The sequence below is a fragment of the Neopsephotus bourkii genome, unplaced genomic scaffold, assembly GCF_033783945.1.
Source record: "Neopsephotus bourkii isolate Nb327-2 ecotype Australia unplaced genomic scaffold, CSIRO-AGI_Nbou_v1 NB_1768, whole genome shotgun sequence".
In the NCBI taxonomy this organism is placed as follows: Eukaryota; Metazoa; Chordata; class Aves; order Psittaciformes; family Psittacidae; genus Neopsephotus; species Neopsephotus bourkii.
The window spans coordinates 7,717,606-7,739,895 of NW_026902242.1; the positions used below are offsets into that span (position 1 = coordinate 7,717,606).

The following is a 22,290-nucleotide window of genomic DNA, read 5'->3' on the forward strand; positions in this document are numbered from 1 at the left end:
GAGTCCAGGCTGCCTAAAGCACGCCTTCCAGGAAAACACCTAATAGTGTTGGTGGACATTAGGAGGATGCATGATTCATAAGTAAGGAAGTGAATTTTACTAAGTATTAATCAGTTGTGCCCCAGATTGAGGCTTTGTGGCATTTGGTCAATTCATTGGAAAGCCTTTTTTAATATATATTTCTCCTTTAAAAAAATGTAACACAGACTATTACCTCAGAAAGCAACAGGATAAAAACCTTTATTGTTCCACCTTTGTCAGAGTTCATTTTCTATTGATACGCATTTCTGTAACTGTAATTTACATTAGAAACTTCAGCTCCTTAGAGGCTTCATGTGGTGTAGCAGACAACCAATTCAATCCCGTGTCTTCAAGTAATGTACCACTTGGGCACAAGGAATCTCTAGGATTGGAATCAGTCAGATCTTCCACCTCCTCCCTTTCCTGTGTTCTTTGTCCTCATTTCATGCCAAGCTTTCACCAGTGGTTCTCTATTCTTCCATATGAGCTCATGGCCATAAGTCACGTACCACCTGAGAAAAAGAAAATACTAGTTAAAACTAACAGCAACTTTTCTCTGTATCTGAGGAACAGGCTGATCACTAAAATCAGGTAACTGAAATGCCTGTAGGCATTTCTACTCCTAGAAAATATAGGAGACAAGAAAAACCAAGGCAGAAAGAACACCACTCTTGGAAAGTGGCAGTGGCAGGTAAGCCACTTGTTCTCATGACTCCTAATATTTAACTTTTGTGTTCTTGCTTGTTTCAGTCCTGAGAATGACTGGTTTTCATGCCTTTCATTTCATGCTCTCATGATTTCTACTTAAGAGACTGTTAAAACAGTCTGGTTTTTGTGCTAATGTTTACTGACAACACCAAGTAAATTTTTCTCACATGTAAATACAACTGCCTTGTAATTAACAGCCACATTCCATTCAAAAAGTTTTCTTCTATAAACATCTAAATGAGGATTTAATCTATCCAAGTGTTTTAGCTTGGTTGATATTCACAGAGAATTATATATCTTGATATAGGAACAGCAACATAAGTAATTCAGCAAGGGAGGTTATGGTGGAGAGGTGGGAGGGGAAGCAACTGCATGGAAATAGGTTGAAGGTTCTCCCACAAGTCTAACTTCACATCTGAGTCTTGAATTATCAATTTTCCATCAGCCAGTACTGGGTCAACAGGCCATTCCTATAAATCATGTATCTTCTTTCCAAAGATATACGTGCTAAATAGAAGCCCTGATTTAGGATGAAGAAACCAAAATGATCGCTGAGTAGAACATAGAGGTAGAACATATCTTGTCTTCCTCACCTACTTGACTCAAGACATTTTTTACTGCAACTGCTAGCCTAATATGTGAATCTGCAGCTGATACAGATATATCATGGCAGAAAGTAGTTATGGATCAGCAAGACAACATCAGATGCAGTTGTGATGCCAGAGAAGGGGAGAAAAGGTGACTGCAGCACAACTCAATAGCAAAGAAAGGCAAAACAGTTTGCAGACTAAAATGAAGTGTTTCCCACCTGTTCTTTGCCTGGCCTAGTTAAACCTCAGGTAGGCTTTTAAAATGCCTACATAAATGTTTAAAAATGCTCTTAGTTACAAGTGTGCAAATTAAGAAAACACTGCAGTCAGGCAGAAGGGAAAAACTCATTAGCTAATGTAGTCCAAACATGGAACAATGTAGAACTGTTTCCTACAAACTGGTTTCTAATAGTTCTTCCCAATTTGGAAGGCTCCACAAAAAGACAATGCAGCAATACTGAGAAACAGCAGTAGAGGCTGCTCAAAGGAATTTGTCCTGAGCTTATACCAACTCTGGAGCTCTAAATTGGCAATTAAAGAAAAAAACTTGGGACAAAACTTGTTTCAGCTGTTTAATTCTAAATTTATTTTAATTTGTCCATGCTGTGTTTTGTGAGAATCTTTTCTGCCTTGTGACTCTCTTCAATGTGCTGGGGAGAGCAGGACAGAGGCAACCAGGCCAGGTTACGGTGACAGGACAATCTGACATCTTATCTATCATTCTAAGTCAGTTCAGCTCAGTTCTTTCAGTTCTAAGCACTGACTGACAGCATTTTCTACACTACTTTATAACACTCAAGGGTAACAGTGAGTTGTCTTCAATGCTGCTTAAGACAATCTTCAAAAAAAAAAAGGAGAAAAGAGGAAGTAAAGAAGAAAAAATTAGGATGAACTTAAATATGAAACAAACAGAAGTTAGTAAATAGACTTACATCCCAAAGAGGGCTCCCCCAAGATGTGCAGCATGGTCAAAAAGTCTCCAGCCTAGAGCAAGTCCTGCAGAGTCAAACGCGATTATGGCTTTCAGTGCCTGGAAAGGTATGGACAGATCAGTCACAGTATAAAATAGCCACTGATTAACAGTGTTTCCTATTTGGCACAGCAAAAATTTGGGATCAAAAAACATTCCATGAATTTTATATCAAAGTAATTGCTGTAAAAAAACCACTTTCCCCCTTTCCCACCCCCCCAACAAAACCTAAACCAAATTGTTTTAAAACAGACTCGGTTCTTAGCTGTACTGTCTTGTCAAAATACAGACATGAGGGCTACAGGACAGCGCAGGGTAGGAATGTGCCCTTTTCAAATACTCTGTCTCTTCCAATCTTCACTTCTAAAGCTATGCATACATTCCAAACTGGGGTCAGAAGTTACTTAGTTGCTTGAAAGAGTGGACAGTATAAAAGATACCACAAAATATGTAATAGCAACATTCTCATTCACCAGTTCTGACATAGCTTAGATTTATATGCATCTGATCTCCCAAACACAACCCTTCAGTGGACAGAACATACAGGGCAGCATCCCTGTCATCTAATATAAATTGGTCAACACACTTTCCTAATGACAAATCTCTTGGCAGGTAGAAAATGAGGATGATTTTGAACAACTCTGTGGCCAGAAAGAGCATAAGCAATGGTGCAGCATCCTCAGGAGACACAAACCACCATAACTGTAATTATACAAAATTTTACTAAGTGCCTCATTCCGAAAAGACCAACAGATTTAATGTTAGGATGAGATGTTACTTTAAGTAGGATTTCTTTCCTTAAGTGTGTGTGTCTTAGAATAGCAGCTCTCTTGCTACGTTGGCTTGTTTATTTTAAAAAACAATTACAGTATATGTGAAGTAGCCTGAGTATCTAAACCTAGTACATAAGGTTTCAAAATGCAATTATATAGTAAGGCTAAAATCATTCCAACATTTAGACTACAGCAGCCAATGCTGCTCTTGTTTTACTGCTGCAGTAAATACTTCCTCATGGCAATGTTCTCTACGGCTCTGCCAATACTTCTATCCTGGCCATCTTTTTAAGGAGAGATGCAATTAAAAGGTAGCAGCAAACATCCCAGGTCCTCTCAAGCAGAAGTCCAAGAAAACCAGGAAGGCTACATCTAAGAACACTTGTTTAAATCTGTAAGCTTCACTTCCCAAAAATACTAAATCGCATATCTTGAAACAACAAAGCTTTAGCTGCTTTAAGTAAAACAGCAAGACAATTTTAAGCAGTGGATCAAAGATGATTAACTCATTAAAGCAGCTCAAGATACACATGAGCAACTTTTCTTAAATGGGGCAGTGGATGTGCTTAAAAGAACTTAAGCAACGAACGAGTCCTAGTGTTACACGTGAAGAAAAGCCGCAACAGTGTACCAAACCATTCTAGGAAAGATGGTGTCCAAATGAGGAGGCAGGTATTCCTCCAGGATTGGAATGTTTTTCCCCTTGAGAAGTGACATTCTGTTTTTCCCATCCTGATAATTTTTTTCTTCAGAAAGAGCATATCAGTATTGGATTAGCCTGTAAAAAGTGTTGCTGTAAAAATGTGTACGTATATGTATGCACATCTCCTCAGACAGGTGAACCAAGTCCCTCCTTAATTCTTTCACCTCTTAGTATCAGATTTGAAACAGACGTATGGAGGATGGAATTTAGGGCAATTTTCAATCCACTACACACTTGTGCAATGATTGTGCTAGGCTGCAACAATTCAGTCTCTGGGACTTTCATGACCTGTATTCACTTTGAAAACAAATCTAATAGCTTAGAAACACAAATGACAGACACATGTGCAGAGGAGATAGAAAAGATACGGGGAAAAGGTTTTAAGAGCAGAACTGATTTAAAGTTCAAAGGAACTTACGCTTCCTGCTGTAAATGTGAACATTGGAAGGAATATGATGGCGAGTTTTGCTTCTGGCATCTTTGTACATACGGCTGCAAGGACAGTCATTATAGCTCCTGACTGTAAATACATTAAAATGCATGACAGTAAGCAGAGATGTTACATAAGGGAAAATTTCTCTATTTTCCCTTGGGCTTTTATTTTCAAATGCAGCCCACTTTTTAAGATAACAAATTATGCTAATGTGCTTTTTTCCCAGTAAAGCCTAGAAATTTAACACATATTAATCAAACACAGGCATCTCGAATGAAGGGAATCATTCTGAAGCTTGTACCAAAACAAGGAAAATAACAGATGGACAGGGACAAAAAGCTTTTGTCAATGAAATGAGTAATTCCCTGGTCTGTACTAAACTGACCATGGGCTTTTTGTATCCATGAAATATCTCAATGGAAAGGCTGTGAATACAGTAAAGTAATGCAGTGTGTGGCAATTTCAGTAAGTTCAGATCAGTAAGACTAATGGGAAGTTAACCTGCTCCAGATATAGTTTATTCATAAGATAAAGGGACAATATATAGACAGCACTGCCAAAATTCTAACTGCAGGACAGTTCAACACCTGTTTTTTTATTCCAATTGAAAAATAAGATTGTAACTTGTGGCTTTTATCAACACTATTTAATAAAGTAAGTTAAGAAGCCTTTAACACTTGGCAAATAGCTAGGTTCACCTCAAAATTATAGCGAGTTAATACTTGTAAAGAACAGATAACTACACTACCTCCTCAGCCTGCCTCATTTCTGTGAGACTTTTGGCAGGAGTGCTGCCCTTTCTGCATGACATGCCCAACAGCTTCCACTATCATCACATGCTGATTTTGACTGTCTGATTACATTGTCTCTTTCTGTTTTCAATTAGAGAAGACTGATACACAATTAATGAAATAATATTTATGAAATAATAAAACTGAACTACCTGCTCAGTGACAAGAGGTCCTGCTGTTAAGTACTCCTTTACAAGCATTAAGTGGCATTAGTTCTGGGCTCCTGCTGCAAAGGAGTTAACATATTTGAAGAACTGGCATGTTCTTGCACAGGAATCACTGCCTGGTTACTTGGTTTTGGTAAACCTTTCTAGTTTCTATTATCCCAAATATATTCTTGGGTTTTAAGCAGGTTAAAGAGTACAGCAGGCTTTGAAAGTGGCTTCAGAAACCATTATAAGGTCTCCGATATGCTGAGATACTTACAGCTCCAAGCGATGGTTCAAACCTTCCAGTGGCCATTTTAGCAACGTAACTGACAAAAGTGGAGATAACCCCTAGAGAGGAAAAATTACTGTTGGAAACAATGCCAGCAATGCAGACAAGCATCAGAAAGTACAATAATGTTATCCCAACACCTCCATAAAGAAGCTAGTGTAGGTGAAGTAGGATTCCTTGTTTGGTGGTGTTGGCTGTTTCGTTTTTTAAAACATCAACTGTCATCTTTTCCCACTAAACTCTTGTAAGTCTGTATTGAGCTATTTTATTTTGGTAGCTAAGGATGAATTAAAACCAGCTACTTGCATTTTCATGGTATTTTAAAGCTAAATATCATAAACCTATCAAAATTCCGTATGACAGCAGGTAAGTAGCACGGTTAATATAAAGAAATGTGTGGGACTGAACAATAACCAACTATCATGCATCTATTACTATGCACACACTTCAGTTCCGTGAATATGTATTTAAAGTGGTGTGAATATGTATCTATTTAACATTACCAGCAGAAAGATATACCGCAATGAACTGCTCGCATCCCAGAAGAGAGACAATGCTGCTGGAAAAGCTCCATAAAACATACATATTTGCTGCCATGTGGAACAGAGAAAAGTGACTAAATGTAGAAAGCAGCATGGGAGAACACAGGGCTCCTACAAGAGAAAAAACAATGCAAGAAGAAAGTCAAGGCTTTAATATGCTTCAACTTACATGTCATACCGAATAGAAATTTATCAAGACATACTACAGGCTAGTAATGCTTTGAATTCTGAAATACATCCTATGTAATAAACCCAGAAATGTGAAATATTTCAAACTCCACATAATACCTTTGAAAGGGACAACATGGACCCCACAGATGTACAAATGGTACGAACAGCTCCTTTAGAAAGTCTTTATTACTTACTGGGGAATGTTTCATATAAAACATTTACCTTATGACACATCTCCTATGCTTTGGAAAGAAGAGATTTTTATATATGTATATAGTGAAAGATTTTTAATGCCTTTTATGAGCAACTACCTAAACTTATTTTGCTACAGAGATGGGCTCAAAGAAAAGCTAGTTTTCTTTTGAAAACAAGCTACTAGCTCTCCTCACTGAAACAGCAGCCTTGAAAGTGCAAAAAGTGCCAATTAACAGGTTTGAAGGTCAGTATTATTTAAAATAGGAGTGTTTGGAGCGACTGATGCTCAGCTCTGGATACCAGCTTTTAGCTTTGGGATGTCTGTGGCAAATTGGCCGAGTTTCTACTTTTTCAGCAGAAATTAAGAGGACAAGTAAGCAGAAAGTATTCTCCTAATGCATACTTGTCTCATCCTTTTCATTCTGTTCTCTACCAACTAATCGCTTGACATTCATTCAATACCACTAACTTACTTTCCTTAACCTGTTAAAAATATTTCACATACAGTGAAAGCCCAGTCTGCAGGTTTGTTAGGGTTTCATTATTATGTGACTCAAAGCACAGCTTTGAAACAAGGACTCTGTACATGACATACAGACTAACAGTTGTCTATTGATGGAAGTGCACATGCATGTGACTGGTGACTTCTATCTGCATCCCACAGAATATTAAAGGGGTGTGGGGGTTACATTTGAGTCTACTTTTTGAATGGCACTGCATAGTACAATTTATTTTGCTCCTTCCCAAAGAGTGGCATGATTTGCATTCTGTTGTACAGCTTGACATCGCTGGGAGTAAGTGCTGTATCTGTATCGTATCTTCATCTTTACAAAGGCAGGAGCTGCATCCTACTAAATGCAGCAAAAGGCCAGACAGCAGGCAACAGTTTTGACATTACAATATTTAGAAAAGCACCAGTGTTTTCTTTGTTGTTAAAAATGAGATCTATTACTTCTTTTTTCCCCTCAAACCATGTCCTATGTTGACAGAATGATGTGTTTGGGCATGACTGAGATGGCTTGTGGGTGGTGGAGCTACAAGCAAGCCATGTACCAGCTGAAGCTTCTGCAGTATGATTGGAGGTTCTATTACATCACAGTGTAGAAAAGTCACCCAAATTACTGTTCACTTACTGGAGGATGGATCTGAGGTGAAGTATGTAAACATAAACCGTCGCATACCAGGCAGCCTCCATAAACAGAATACAAAGACATTTGCAGCTATAACACCTATTAAGAGGAGGGGAAAAAAAAAGCATAAAAGCAAATTATGAGTGTAATACATCATAATGCTGACTGTAAGCAAGCATTCAAGAGTACACTTACAAGAAACATACTTTTTCTTCACTATTCCATTTAAAGGAGTATCCAAAGTTTAGAAAAGGCAAAGGCAAATTCTGAAAGCTACATTTATCAAGTAGAAGTCTTTCAGAAATATGACAATTGCAACTGTTTAAACATACAGTGTAATGAATACATCAGTCCAGAAAATCTGTACTGAAGACACACAAGTTACAACTTCAAATACAGAACCCATGAAACAAGAGCCAGATTAAGAGGTCCCGTTTCTTGCCTCTGTGGCAGCATTTGGACATAAGCAGCTAATCTGACGCACAGTAGGATGCAGATTTAACCACACATGGAGGGGAAAAGACTAGGGGAACCACAGAAACACACAGTACACATCCCATCCAATTTGGGGGAAGCTTTGTTTTGAAGGAATTGTAAAGATACTGTTTAGAGATCAAGCATAAAAAATTGAGTTGGCATTGCTAAGGCAGATAGTTTTTTACTGCATGGATATTTATTGTGATCTTATTTTAAGTAAGAATGTAAATTATTAGAAACATAATGATACAAATTCATTGTTTCTTAGTTAAAGTGCCTTCTCTATTTCTATCCAAGTGTTTAGGTATTTAAAATGTTTTGTAACTGCTAGAAACATTAAAGGGGAACATAATAATGATGCTTTTACATAATGGTAAATGTCACATAATTATTATATTTGAAGCTTGCAACAAACTGTAGGAACTGTGAAAAAACTGTAAGTCCTAGAACCAAAATGTCAACAGATCTCTGTTTTCGCTACTCTGTCCTATTATGTCACGCTCTTATTAGAGGAAGTGTTTTCCCTGCATGCTAAACCAAGGCATTGCAGTACTGTCAACTATTTCAGTATAGCAAGCCAAATCTTGCTAGAGTAATCAAGGGTAAGCATCTGAATGGGTTAGGGTCCACCAACTTAAATTTGTATTGCTTGTTAGATCAACTAGAACTACTCTAGAGACTACAGAATGGTATCTTCACCAGCCCTGCCCCAGTAAGTATTTGTATCTGTATCCTGGCTTGCACGTTGAAAAGCATTTCAAAGCATCGTACAAAACTTGTGATAGCACTTAGTAATTGAGGGCCTGAGATTATTTTTGCCCAAAACATTCAGCACTTATGGGATATGTTCTTAGGCTGGGCGTCAACTTTGCAAAGAGTCAGTAAATTGGCTATTTTTTTTCTACAATATTTCTGTAGAAAAGTAAATGACACAGAAATAGCATTTAAGTAACATTACGCTAACAAGTAAATGCAGTAAATACTTAGTAGAATATGTAACAATGGATATGGCTCAGCTACTTCATTTGGCTTTGAATCTAATTCTTGTCAATTTCTCACCACACATGACATTTACCTTGGGGATTTTAAGTGCTGTTAGGCTAACCAATCAAAACTACATCATAACCAAAGGAAAGCTCACAAGGTGTTTTTTTGTTATTTTACATGTATCATGCTGCAAACAAGAAGCAACTATTATGGAATTTTATTGCCACATATCAGTGGAATATATATGTCCTTTCCTTTTAAAAACATCTGCTGTTTTTCACACTTCCTGAGAAAAATGCTGCCGGCAGAGAATTCCAGCTAATCCCCCACACTCTCACACTGATGAATAGGAATTTTTTTAATGCATACAAAAAACAGGTTGTGTGAAGGAAGTGCAGCAGAAATAGTGTGTGTGCAGGTGTAAGTTTAAACATGCTTTGTGCCTAACAACCTCAACGTGGTGTGAAAGGCACCTGTTTTAACATACTGTACCTGTTTGCCACATTTCTCTTCCTGCGAATGTCTAATACCTGTAAGCTAACACAAACCTGTCACAGTCCGCTGACCCTCAGTCAGGCTATTCCACCAGCTGTTAACCTGAAACAGAACCATTGTACATTAGTGCCACTGTGAAGTACTTGCCATTTCAAAACCAGTCACTAAGGTTCTACTTTGTTAAGAATGGAAAGCATTTGTTTGAAATCTGTTAGGTAAATCAGTTTCAAGCTTTAATTGGTTCAGCTTTTCAAGTTGGCATTTCCTTGCTCATCTATACTCCTCCTCATAAAACAACTCGTCGTAGCTGAAGAGTTTTTTTCAAAAAGAAAGAGGTTATATCCTTTTACACAAGTCCATGGGTTTACCTCTGCTTGTACTCAACTTGGATCTATCCCATAATGCTTACTTTAGCAGATTAGCCAAAGTTAGCATAAACCCTGCCGTGACTAGCCTCACCCTAATGCTGACTAACATCATACCACCCACCTTTGAGAGATCCCACTTTTGTGCCAGGGTCACTTTTGCAGAGGTGGCTCACAAGATGTGGAATCCATTCCCCCTTGCGTCCAGCTCACCCAGCCCTCCTTCAAGTTTAAAACCCCTGAAAAAGTTTATTTTGAGCGCAGTCAGCCCACAGACAAGTTTCACCCCCCTTTCCCTTCCTCAGCTTTCAGAATCATTGTTGGACAAATATTGATGGCTCAGTGACCTTCCAACCGTATTGATGGGGACGTCATGTAAACTACCTGTAGGTTGGAGTCAATGGGAAATAATGCTGTATGAAACAATTCATTATTTGATATCAAAGTAGCAATCTCATTGCATTTTTATGTTTGATTCTCTCACCCGGGATAGAGATTCCTGTATGTCCTACAAAGCTCTCGTGTTTAAAAACACTGAACAGACATGCTTTTTCTAAAATACTAAAAGCTATTGGGAGATCCCAAACTTTTAGAAGTAGGACTTCCCAGTTACTTCCCAGTTGAAGATGGGGATTGGGAATCTAAGCCTATTAACAACAGGGCAGTTTTGATTTATTTTTTGAATAGCTAATCACATCTTCTCCTTCAGGTGTTACAATTCTTGATATTTTAAGTGGCAATCATAATCTCCCCTGCAGTTGATACATATACATGGAACAACAAAGCATGCTGCGCTAGGATTGGCTAGGCTAGAAGTTCATTTTCTTTATAGCAGCTTATACATAGTGCTGTATTTCAGATTTCTGACCAAAACGGTACTGTTAACACATTAATGTTCTCCCTTTTGCTAACAGTGTTTGCACAGCATCAAAACCTTTTCCATTTCTCATTCTGCTCCTGCAGTGAACAGACTGGGGATGCACAATAGGCTGGGAAGGGACACAACCAGGCAGATGACCCAAACTAAACAAAGTGATATTCCCTAACATATAATGTCATGCACGTAAAGAAAAACCAACACATGCATATTTTCTTTAGTTTTAAATACACTTAATTCAAAACTAAACAACTGATATTTTCAGGATGTCAACTAAATTTGTAACAAGTCTCACAGCACATACGATGTTCTTAATGCCCAAACCCCAAAGTATTTGCATGTAAATGTAGGCTTTCATAAAGGAAAAAAAGCCCTCTAAACCCTCACATTTGTGAAGTAAAGGGTGAAAATATAGCTGCATTTCAGAAGCCAGAGCATTCAAAACAAATCTTATGCTTAAGGTTCAGAATTTAGCTCCGTGCACTTTGGGAACTCGTGTTCACTTTTGAGAATACTCAGACCCACAATAATTCTTTTATACAGTGAAAAAGTACAAGGTCTACCTAGTTTGGACATACGAACTTACTCCAGACCTCTCCGCCCCACATTTCAGGGTGAAGATGGCGTTTTTTCCCAGGATACTTGCTGTAGTGGTACTGTGGGTTACAGTGTTCTAGAACTAATTCTATCAGTTTTGCCTGTAAGGAAATGTATCTCCTGTAATTTGCCAAGAACCTATTATTTCTCCAAGTGACTTGTCCTGTTTGTCCCCATCTGTATGTGCTGTACAAACGGTGCTGCAGATGCGCCTACAACGGAGGCCCGTGTTCTGTGCTGCGGCCAGGACCAGCTGCCCGTGTGCGGCCAGGCCAGGTACCTGTAGGTACCACGTACCTGCTTCCTGAAGTCCCCCCTCTTCTGCGGCCGCATTTTATCGAACCAGTCTGCTCGGGCTTCCTCAAAATAGCTCTGGACCCGCGACTTGAGCGATTCATACTGCCAGATGGCGGCGGATCCGAAGGCAGAGCCTGTGAACTGGGCGATAAAGTCTGAATGAACGCACCATCCCGTGGCTTCGCCCGAGGTTATGCCAGCCCCGAGCAATGCCCACACGTTAACGTGAACGAAGGCACCGCGAACACACAGGCCACCCTGCTGATCCCGCTCCCCGGACACGGCACCCCCAGCACGGAGGAGCCACTTACCCCCACCGCGAACAGGAACGGCTTGACGAGGCGGCGTGCCGAGGGGCGGCCGGCGCGGGACGGCGGCGGCGGCGGGCAGAGGCTGCGGCGGCGGGCCGGCGGGCCTGGCTGCGCCTCGGCGGCGGTGACGGCTGGGGGCTCCTCGGGCCGCGGCCTCGCCCGGCGGAAGCCCTGCCGCTGCTCCAGCAGCACCGTCAGCCTGCAGGGGAAAAGACGCGGACCGTCAGTACCACCGCGACCGCCCGCCCGCCCCGCTCCTCTCCTCTCCCCGGTCCGGCGTGGCGGGGTACCTGTGCGGCCTCGGGCCCCAGGCGTGGGCCCAGCACCGCCACGCCATGTTGGGCGCCTCCAGCGCGCCAAGCTCTTCCGGGGTAGCCGGGCGCCATCTTGCGGGTGCTGTTCTGGGTGCTTTGCCGGGGAGCCGCTCGGTTACCTCCGTCTCGGGGACTCCCCGGTGCCCCGGGACGCTCCGCACGGTAGGCACCGTGCCCTGCAGCAGCGCTGCTGCTGCCAGGGGGGACAGGAGTGCCCACGTCCTGCCCCGGCCGCCATGACGAGAGGGTCGCCCGCCACTGCCCAGCCATAGCGGGCGTGGCGTTGAGGCCGCCATGATGCGTGTGGCACCTGCTTTATCTCCTGGGTCTTCTTGGCGGGTACTGAGTGCTTTAGCCCAGAAACCACCTGTGTGCTGGGCTGCATCCCCAGAGCGTGATCAGCAGGTCGAGAGAGGGGATTCTCCCCCTCTACCCCACTCTGGTGAGACCACCCCCTGCAGTCCTGATCCAGCTCTGGGGCAACAACACAAGAGGGACGTGGAGCTGCTGGAGCGAGTCCAGAGGAGGCCACGGAGATGCTGCGAGGGCTGGAGCAGCTCTGCGCTGGAACCAGGCTGAGAGGCCTGGGCTGGTTCAGCCTGGAGAAGAGGAAGCTCCTTAAGGGGAGACCTTAGAGCAGCTGTTCAAGGCCAGGTTGGACAAAGGGGGTTGGAGCAACCTGTTGTAGTGGAAGGTGCCCCTGCCTGGGGCAGAGGGTTGGAACTGGGTGAGCTTTAAGGTCCCTTCCAAACCAGACCATTCTATGATCTAATTCCTTCTTGCCAACCATTAAACTTTTTCCTGAGCGCTTACAGAGTATTATTGTCTCTGACTTGTATCAATTTACCAGTGCTAAAGTGATCCCCCAAATGGGGCAGGCAGCTCCTGGCAAACAGCAATTTCAAACTTTTATCTGCGTCTTGTGAGGCAGCTGAATACTCATCATTGCTATGGATAGTGCTGCAGATTGATGATGGAAGCTGCTGGCTGTTTCCTCTTGTCCAACCATCTTATTTTTTCAGCCCTGCAGTGAACATTTAGAATCATAAAAGTTAAATTAGCATTTGGTATTTTTATTTACTAACTTTTTAAACCAGGATTAAGAATTGAATTAGGCATTCTTATTTTTGTTTAATGGAACATCAGAGGAAAACCAAGCATATTTGCTTTTGTCTAGAACAGCTGGGTTTGCTATTGAGTGCTTTCTCATTTTGGTGGAGGACTGTGGTTTAACAAAGGGCTAAAGCTCGTCCTCTAAATCACATTCTAACTAATAAACAAAAGTAAGTTTCAGAGGGCATGCTTTCCTCTTTGCTATCAAAATACTGATATTTATCACCAAGACTTCAGAAAAATCTTAACTCACTGATGTATACCAAAAGTGACTGAAGCCTTTCTTCAAGTACAGGTAAAAAGCAATTACTTTTTTAGTCGTCAAAGGAGAAACTGTTAGGTGCATCTCAGCTGTTTCCCAGTTAATTGCTTTAAAATCGTTCTGTCTCTGGAGCCCTGTGACAAGGATTTTATAGGCTCATGATCAGTTAAATATTTGTAACTTCCAAATGCCATTTTGTACGCTACAAAACTAAGAAAGAAAATGCTATTTGTGACTGATTGAAGCAAGAGAAGAGCAGTTAAGTGTTAACCTGTGTTTTGTTCTCTTCGTATAAGATAGGTCATCCAATCTTTGGTAAATCTGACTGAGATGTCAGATAAAATAGCTGCCGTGTTTCACTGTGTTGTTGCAGTAGCCTTGACAGCTAGAGAAGTACACCACCATATTATCCTGAATATTAAAACATAAAAGTCAGGGCAGGGGGGATGGATGCCTGGCAGTATTGTTCATTATACGTTATATCCTATACTTTTAATGTGGGACCTTTCTGGCTTTAGAATGCATACTTCTGTGTTGAAATCTTCATTGAGGCTTTAGGTATTAAAGGAGCCTTTTGATAACTTGGTGACTGGAGATGATTAATATGAATGATTTATGAAGAAACAAATTCATGGGGGTAAACAGCTTTATTGTGAAATGTGGGAAATGGGAATAACTCTTCCTCATCATTTCCCTCTCCTCATAAAACTGGGAGGCTATATCCTGAAGAAAACTATACTTAAAAAGCGATTAGAAAGTGATCAGCTGTTGAGGTTTGCACTTGAGCATTTGAACGTACCAGACCCTAGTGAAACCAGCTATCTTTAAGCAATGCCTCCTACAGCCATTGTAAAGCATGTGCATCCATATTAATCAATCTGCTAAACTTTCTTCCTCAGTTTTTATAACCAGGTGCTCTTTTGAACAAAGATACTTGACGTGCCCAGCTGAAGCACAGAATGACAATGTCTGTCATGATGTCTGTCTTGCTGGTAGTCCAGGATGTAACTCACACTATGTCTGTGACAGCTTTTTCTAAGCAGTGTTTCATGTTTTTCTCTTTCAGGATGGCAGACTAGCAAGCAGCGGTGGTTTCCTGTGTTTTGGAGTGTTAGCATCAGCACCACTTTAATCAGTAGACAGCTGTGGCTAAAGGTGAAAATGAAAGCTCTCTGTGCATCATAAACAAAAAACCCAGGAATCATCCAGCTATGAGTATTTAAGACAGTTGAGGTTTCAGGAGGCAGTTCTGTTGCTCCATCTGATACACAAGTCTGCCAAAAGACAGCCCTCTTTATAGTCATAGGTGAGTAAAGAATCACACACTGGGTTGATTTTATGTTAATTTTTGCACAAATTACATTTGCATTTATACAAAACCAACGCAAGTCTTCTGACAAACTGTACACATAGGAACAGGTTTCTGTCTGGAGGTGAACTGAAGTCTGTGGAGGTGCTCCATGCCTCATATCGCTTAAAAAAATTCCGGCTCTTCACAAAACCAAGCAGGTAAAAGAAGGTGAGGAAAACAAGAGTGGAGAGGGCAAAACAGAAAGCCAGCTACAGCCCTGCAGCTAGCAGAAGTTGACTGATCTAGGAAAAGCCCCCTGTCTTGTTAGGAGCTAATGCATATTCAGTTATCCCAGTTAAAGAATCCAGGTTTGTTGCAGGTTACTTTATGAGTCCAGAGTAGCAATCCATTTCAATATTGTTCAGGCAGGACTGGGCATGGTCCAGTCAAAGCCTCTTCTATCGGCCCCTTCCACCACCCCTGGATGATCCTCTTCTCGATTGAGCAGAGTTCATGTTATTTCCTCTTCCCCAGTTACTTCCACTCCTTCCTCCTCGAGAAGGGTTATTGCCTCCTGCAGGGCCTCCACCAAAAGCTTCATCTCTGTGGAATCCATCGTGATGGTCTCCATCTGAAGAACTGGATCTCCCAGATTTTGACGCCCTCTGTGAATTTCCTCGTCCTAAGAAAGAAGCACAGTCAGTTACTGGTGTTCGAGTCTAAGCAGTGCCTTGTCTCACCCGTACCATATATTTAGCTAGTTCCTTTGTGGAAGGAACTATGGGATACTCATTTGCAGACCAAACACTGTTGAGACCTGTAATTTTATGCCTTCTCCCCCCTCTGTAAAATTTTTCTTACATAGATTTAGTGTCTCCATTACAGTCCAGAAGATGGATGTAAATCAGACAATTCCTTGGGAATTAAGGGAGTTTGTAGCTGATACAGTCAGCAATCACTTCAGTAATTAGAACAGTGATAGTCATGGTGTTCTCAGAACTGTGTCTTGGTTTTCTTATAGTAAAACAGTGATAACAAACATATGAGGTACAGGAAGAAGAGGTGATTTTTAAAACTATTTTGGTAATTGGTGATACGTAGAAGTCTACAGTTACATGAAACAAACCTCACCAGTTTTACCTGGTTTGCTTTTTCCATCCCAGGACTCTGGTTTCCCCCCTCCTTCAGAGTGTGGAAATTCATCTGGAGTAGGAAGTAAACCCTTCCGGCCTCCTGCGCAGTAAGAGATGCAGTGGACAGGAGACATTGGATTCATGAAAGTACTGTTAATTTGCCCAAGAAGTGTCTTTGTTTCCTTATCCTTGCATTTCAGTGTGGAAGAATGTTCCACTCACCTCTCAGAGCACCATGACCTCGCCCCCGAACACCATGGTCCCTTCCTCTTGAGTTTTCATCTGGAGAGTCAAAAGCATCATCTGGCCTAAAATCTTCAGGTCCAGGAAAGCCATCTCCCCCTGGGTCCCCAGCTGTCATGTCTTGAGAGTGCTCCTCTTCTGAAGCTACAAGAAAGAACATGGTACAAATGTGGGTTTTAGACAGAATTTAGACTGAGAAACTTCAGCCAGCTTCAGTTGAATCATCAACTCATTTCTGAACTGTTTTACTTAGTACTATAGCACATGCAGTTACTAGAATAGGATTTGTAGGTGGAAAAGTGCTCATTTTCTGCCTTTGAGCACATTGTCTATTCATTTTTGTAGTTTCCCCTCATTTCTTTCTGCTGATTGTGTTGGTTTTTCAAACAAGAAAAATACTTCCAAATATATTGTGTTCATTTAATAAAAAAGGGTGTGTGTGTGTGTAAGCAAAATCAGTGATGACAAATAGAAGGTAAAGTATAAGTGAATTTCCCTTAATTCCCTTAATAAAGTATAAGGGAATTTCACTTCTTTCCCATTCCATTTTTTTTCCCTACCATTGTAGTGATAAACTGGAAAAATTCAAGCAATGAGAGTCATGGCTATAACAGAACACATCAGCATCTCATTCCATTGATTTTTGCTGTGCTAAAACATTCTCTTTTCTGTTCCATTCTTCTCAGTTTACAGTTTTAGCAGATGAATCTAGACAGCCTTTGGCTCTGCAGGGATGAGGGTGACTGTTGAACAGCATGCACAGTGGCATTCTACAACCTGAAGAGCAGTTTATTCAGCTGCAATAATGAAGGATTTTGCTTTGCAAAAGGTAGTTTTGACACTGAAGTTGGTAATTTCTACCAAGTCCCGTGGCAGTAATTTGCTATGACTGGGTTGTGCATCTCATGTGAAATGAGTATAGCTCCTCCAGTATCACACTGGGGTTTTAACTGAGGTGTTCAGAGAGAAGAATGGTTCTTTATGAACTGTCAGTGCCACTTCAGGTAAGCCTGTAGGTGGCTGCATGAACACCGGTAGTTTTGGTTTTCACCTTGCCATTTTAAACACCTGCAGCACAGGTGTGTTCTGTGTGTTACTGCACCTCCAGAAGTGCATCCTAACTAGCACCAGTTGTTAGGATTGCTTTAGTTTACAGCCCCGTTTCTGTGCAAGCACAGGCGAGAGCTATATGCAGTGCAGCCACACTGGTTCAGGAGTGCTCACAGTCAGTGTGACCCCACGCTGCTCCTGCCCACCCGTCAGCAGCAGCACACATCATGCAGGGCACTGTTTGCCCAGTCCCACTGATGCCCCCCACCTCCCCTCTCTTCCCAGTTCCACGCTGGCCAAATTGTAACCACCATAATACACGGATGGTGTTTGCTTTGTGCAGCGTCCCCTTCCCCAGCTCATTAACGACACAGTGCATCCTATTACAAGCAAAACTTTAGATACTTTTATTTAGAATTTTAACAACATTAACCTTTTAATTACAAAGTTAAATATTTTAACAGTAGTCAGAACACAATACAATATTGTTAAACTTTTACAATTTATGTTTCATGAAAAACAATAGGTCTGTCTCCACCTCCCAGAGAACAACCACAATACAGAGAGGAGGCTGCTGTGCCTGTAAAGGTACAACAGTGGATGGAGGGAGTGCTGTGTACGGACAATGAACCATTTTACATTAACCTGGATGATTTGGGAGAACAAACTGAGCAGTTTCAGGTACAAATGGTTCAGATGATCACATTGCAATATTGTTTAGCCTTGAAAAAGCACAGTCCCCTAGATGTTCTTTAGAGGGCCTTCCATTTTAATACTGACATGGTATGATTCTGCTTAGCACATAAATCACCAAGATTTGCAACCCTGGCTAGCAGGCCTTTCCTTTTTGTTTCCAGGCAACGTTATGGACACAGTTTAGTTTTGAAATCTATCATACCTATGCCTGACATAGCCACAGGTCCTAATATTGTGTTATGTTTATTCTATTTCACATCAGTCACATGTAAACCCCTGCCTTGCATAGGGCTCAGTTTCTGTTTAGACTGCTCTTGGATCTTCTTCCTTGAGGCCTAGGACCTTAACATACAGAACTACAGACTCTGCAGATTAGCAGGCAGGAAGAGGCAGGTCTCTGCAGTAGAAGCATCATGTTAATGTGCATGGGTACAGTAAGAACAGGACAGGGATGAAAAGGACGGGAAATGAGAGAGGAACATACATACACACACTTCCCTCTCATGCTTCATCAAACCAGTTACAGTCTAAATTCCAAACCAAGTCAGCTAAATAAGGGGTTGGGATTTTTGAGTTCTCTCAGCATCTGCAGTAAATGGCACTTAATTGGCCTTCATTCAAAGGAATCCATTAAGCTTGCAAGCACAATAAGCCTTTTAGAGCCCTGTGCTGATTCCTTTTAAACGAGACTGTACAAACACTTGCACTCTGACAGACTCCTCTTAGTTCAGAAGTTAGATTTACAGGTCAAGAGGTCCTCAGAATCTTCCTGAAACCTTTCTAAAAATCAGGATCATTGTAAAATACCTTCCAGTCCCACAGCATTTCCAAGGTAAGATTTGAAAATCTCTACTGAGCTTCTAAAAGCGTTGTCTGCTGCTTTTAGAGTTCTGTACGGCAGAGCATTCAGCTTGGATTCTCTCTACTTTTACTGTTTAAAAATGGCTTTGTTACCTTTTCTTAGTTACTGTTCATTTCTTTTCATACTCTTCACACAAAAGGAAGGTACAGCTTTACAGAGCTAGGTAGAAAATAGCTAAAAGAAGAGCTGTGTAGATGCAAAGTAAAAGGAATGTAAGAAAATGATTAAAAAGGCAACTAAAACACACAAAGTTCACATTATGTGGAGACCACAAGATATTTGTACATGTTCTTATACATACAGAGTTGGTGGTCAGTGAGAGTCACCTTGGAGGCCAAATTTAACTCAGTTAAACTAGCATGAATGTGGAGCCATTTCAATAACAGTTAATCTTGCTAACTTAGCATAATTCCTCCACATTTACATTTGTAACTAGACACAAATTCATCCCTTTCATTTATTTGGAAATTAAAGGCGGCTGGGCTGTTGTGGTGATGGGGGCCCCTGCGGGCCATGGCGGGCCCCTTTTTCTTGCTGTTGCGGAGGCGCAGGTCTGTGGAGGTCCCTGTGCCACGTTACTGGGGGGTGGCAGGGAGGGAACGTGGTGTCGCTTGTGCGGGGGTTTTGTGCTGGGGCTGTGGGGCCGGGGCCGTGCGGAGCTGTGTGCTCGGGGAGGGCTGACGCGGGGCGGGTCAGGGTCGTCCCGGTGCCGTGAGTCGGTGGGGCTTTGCTGGAGCGTGGCAGGGGCGGGATACGTGGAGCGCTGGCGGGGTAGGAGCTGCCTGCAGTGAGACCCCCCTGAATGAGCCCGATTTCGTCTTGAGTCGGAAGCTGTGCAGGGGTCCGTGATGGGTGATCTCATTTGGACTGGAGTTCCTCCCTGCGTGGGAGACACCTCCCCAAGGAAGGCCGGGCGCTGCAGGCTTTCGAGAGGCGGTGCTGGCCCCCTTTTTGTTCCTGGAGTGCTGCGGCTGTGCTGTTGTGGAGGGGCAGCCGTGCGGTCCTTTCAGGGGGCAGCAGGGAGGGAGCGTGGCGTCGCTTGGGGCGGGGGGTTTGTGTAGACTAAATGACTTTCGAAGGTTTATTCCAACCCAAGCTATCCTGTCATTCTGTGACTTACACTGCAGTTGGAAATGCTCTGCCTGGAGATTAAAATAGTTACTGCTAATGCTGAAGATAACTGAAACTAGAAATACCCCTTGCTGTGAGGTGCTATTGAAACAGGCTAGACAGAGTTCTACTAGTTAGGGCATGGGAATACGTGAGCTTTCATTAGTTGGTCTCTTCCTGCCCTGTTTTTGCAAACCTGTGCTTTGACATGCGAACGGAGGCTTATTAATGTGACAGGAACACCTGTGCTAGCACTGAAGGGGGCAGACAAGAGCCAAACCGACTGCACACTCTGGGTACAAATCAGTGCAGTTCCAGAGTGGCAAAATCTCTCACCTTAGTGTGAGTCCTCCTTCTTTTCTGCAAGTTAACAGGGTCCCTTTCACCAGGTGGTATCACCAACAGGTTGAGCCACTGGACTCAGTGAGGCAGGTTACTCCCTTCCTAATTGAGCCCAGGTTTGTTCCCTGGTCTCAGCAGTGGCCACAGCTGGTTGAAAGTCAGGAGTTCTCCCATAAATCATCGCACACTATAAAAAGAACCACAGCAACAAAAAGCAGCCAGAAAGGGTGGTTGGTGGGGAAAAATAAAGAGTTTGAAAACTGATGGTGTTTTCTTAAGATGCATTTTTGCCATCTGTTATCTGTAGGCAAGAACAAGCTTCCCTCAAGCAGTCATTTCTGTGTTGCTGTCTGGAAGTCAAGGTAAGGGTGGTTATATCTTGTTTTATGTTAAATATTTAGGGCCTGTCTAAAGAGTATTCTGAGTTTCATTGCTAATTCTAGTATTACAAAATATCCATGACTGTGGAGATTTGCCTCGCAAAAGAAGGTAGATCGTTGTATCTAATGTTGTATCATTTGGCTACACAATGTCTAAATGTTTTAAAGTACATTATTCTGTCAAAATCACGAGTGCTGGGTAAAGAAAAGGGTAGAGATATTATCCAGGTGTAGTTGATGTAGGTGACAAACCTGGAGCTTGCTCCTCATTGTTGACTGTTCTAGTTGGTTATTTTATCTAACATGGGAAATAATATAGTAAACCTACACAAGCATGATACATCATTTCTTTTACTGTTAAGCAGGTATTTTTACTGTTAAATAGTATCACTATGACAAGCACTGTGATATTCTGCTCTCTCATACTGAAATGTAATGATTAGTGCTTGCCTCAGTGTGTTCATTTGGGCATTGCACGTAAGTTAACAGTGGTCAGAGCATTACTTGTAAGCGTTGTCCCTTCATCTGATGTTTCTAGCATTTGAGCAGCACCCTCAGACCTAGGCCACATGAGGGAGTGTTGAGAGGCACAAGAGCTCCTAGGCAAATGTGGGTGGGAGCCAGGTTTAGAGCTGGGGTGAGTGTTTGTGCAGAGAAAGGTGCAGCAGCAGAGGCTGAATTGGTGCTGTCAGCGTGTGAATCCACACATTACCTCAGCTTGCTGCAGTGGCTTCGGCTGAGGAGAGCAGCCAGGGTAAAATACTACCTTCGCACTCTTTATCTCCAGTAACTCTGATGTGCCTGGTATCTCAGTCTATGTAGCCCATAGATTGACAATAACAGGAAAGTCCAGGTTTTGTGAAGCTCTTCTCGAGGTACAGCAGTTTGCCAGGCCTTTCCAAAGCTACTTGATAATTTGTTTTTTTCCTGTGCAGGATGTTTCTTATCGCAGACCAAAGCTTTTCCAGAAGTCAAACACATTGGTTTCCCTCTCTTCCCCCAGCAAAGGGGAAGTGTGTGGCCAGTTGCAATGATAGTGCATGAGGAGGTGTTGCCCTGAAACAGGATGAAATGGCCGCATCCTTCCAGGAGGCTGTCTCTGAAAGGAGAATTGCCCCATGAGTGAGAGAGCTGCCCCCTGCAGTGAGTGCCCATCCCCAGAGAGGAATGGGGAGCTGGGGACCTAGCACCTTCCTGCCTATGACCAGGCGTGGAGAAATGTCATGATATGAAACGGTTTGGCTTGGAAGGGACCTTAAAGCTCATCCAGTTCCAACCCCTGCCACAGGCAGGGACACCTTCCACTAGAGCAGGTTGCTCCAAGCCCTTTGTCCAGCCCGGCCTTGAATACTGCTGGGGATGGGGCAGCCACAGCTTCTCTGGGCACCTTGTGCCAGCGCCTCAGCACCCTCACAGGGAAGAGCTTCTGCCAAAGAGTTCATCTTAATCTCCCCTCCATCAGGTTCAAGCCATTCCCCCTTGTCCTGTCCCTACAGGCCCTTGTCCAAAGCCCCTCTCCAGGTTTCTTGTTGGCCCCTTTAGGCACTGGAGCTGCTCTAAGGTCTCCCCTTAAGGAGCCTTCCCTTCTCCAGGCTGACCCAGCCCAGCTCTCTCAGCCTGGCT

General features: G+C 42.5%; 1 protein-coding gene across 1 annotated transcript; it reads right to left on the minus strand.

Annotated features, from left to right (window-relative positions):
• Nucleotides 1–215: 215 nt before the first annotated feature.
• Nucleotides 216–12,269, minus strand: PARL (presenilin associated rhomboid like). Its single transcript, XM_061379292.1, has 10 exons — nucleotides 12,162–12,269; nucleotides 11,872–12,070; nucleotides 11,561–11,701; nucleotides 9,478–9,526; nucleotides 7,469–7,564; nucleotides 5,931–6,080; nucleotides 5,416–5,486; nucleotides 4,184–4,285; nucleotides 2,252–2,349; nucleotides 216–533 (listed from the first exon to the last, which is right to left on the minus strand). Exons 1-10 carry the CDS (start codon nucleotides 12,206–12,208, stop codon nucleotides 416–418), a joined length of 1,071 nt encoding a protein of 356 aa, XP_061235276.1. The 5' UTR covers nucleotides 12,209–12,269; the 3' UTR covers nucleotides 216–415.
• Between the last annotated feature and the right edge of the window lie 10,021 nt (nucleotides 12,270–22,290).

Excerpts from the sequence above, each read along its gene's own strand:
- PARL (XM_061379292.1), bottom strand. The coding sequence starts at position 12,208 with ATGGCGTGGCGGTGCTGGGCCCACGCCTGGGGCCCGAGGCCGCACAG. Across the intron at positions 11,702-11,871 it reads CGTTCCTGTTCGCGGTGGGG|TTCACAGGCTCTGCCTTCGG; the intron begins GTAAGTGGCTCC and ends TTTATCGCCCAG. Across the intron at positions 9,527-11,560 it reads GGGGGGACTTCAGGAAGCAG|GTTAACAGCTGGTGGAATAG; the intron begins GTACGTGGTACC and ends GTTCTGTTTCAG.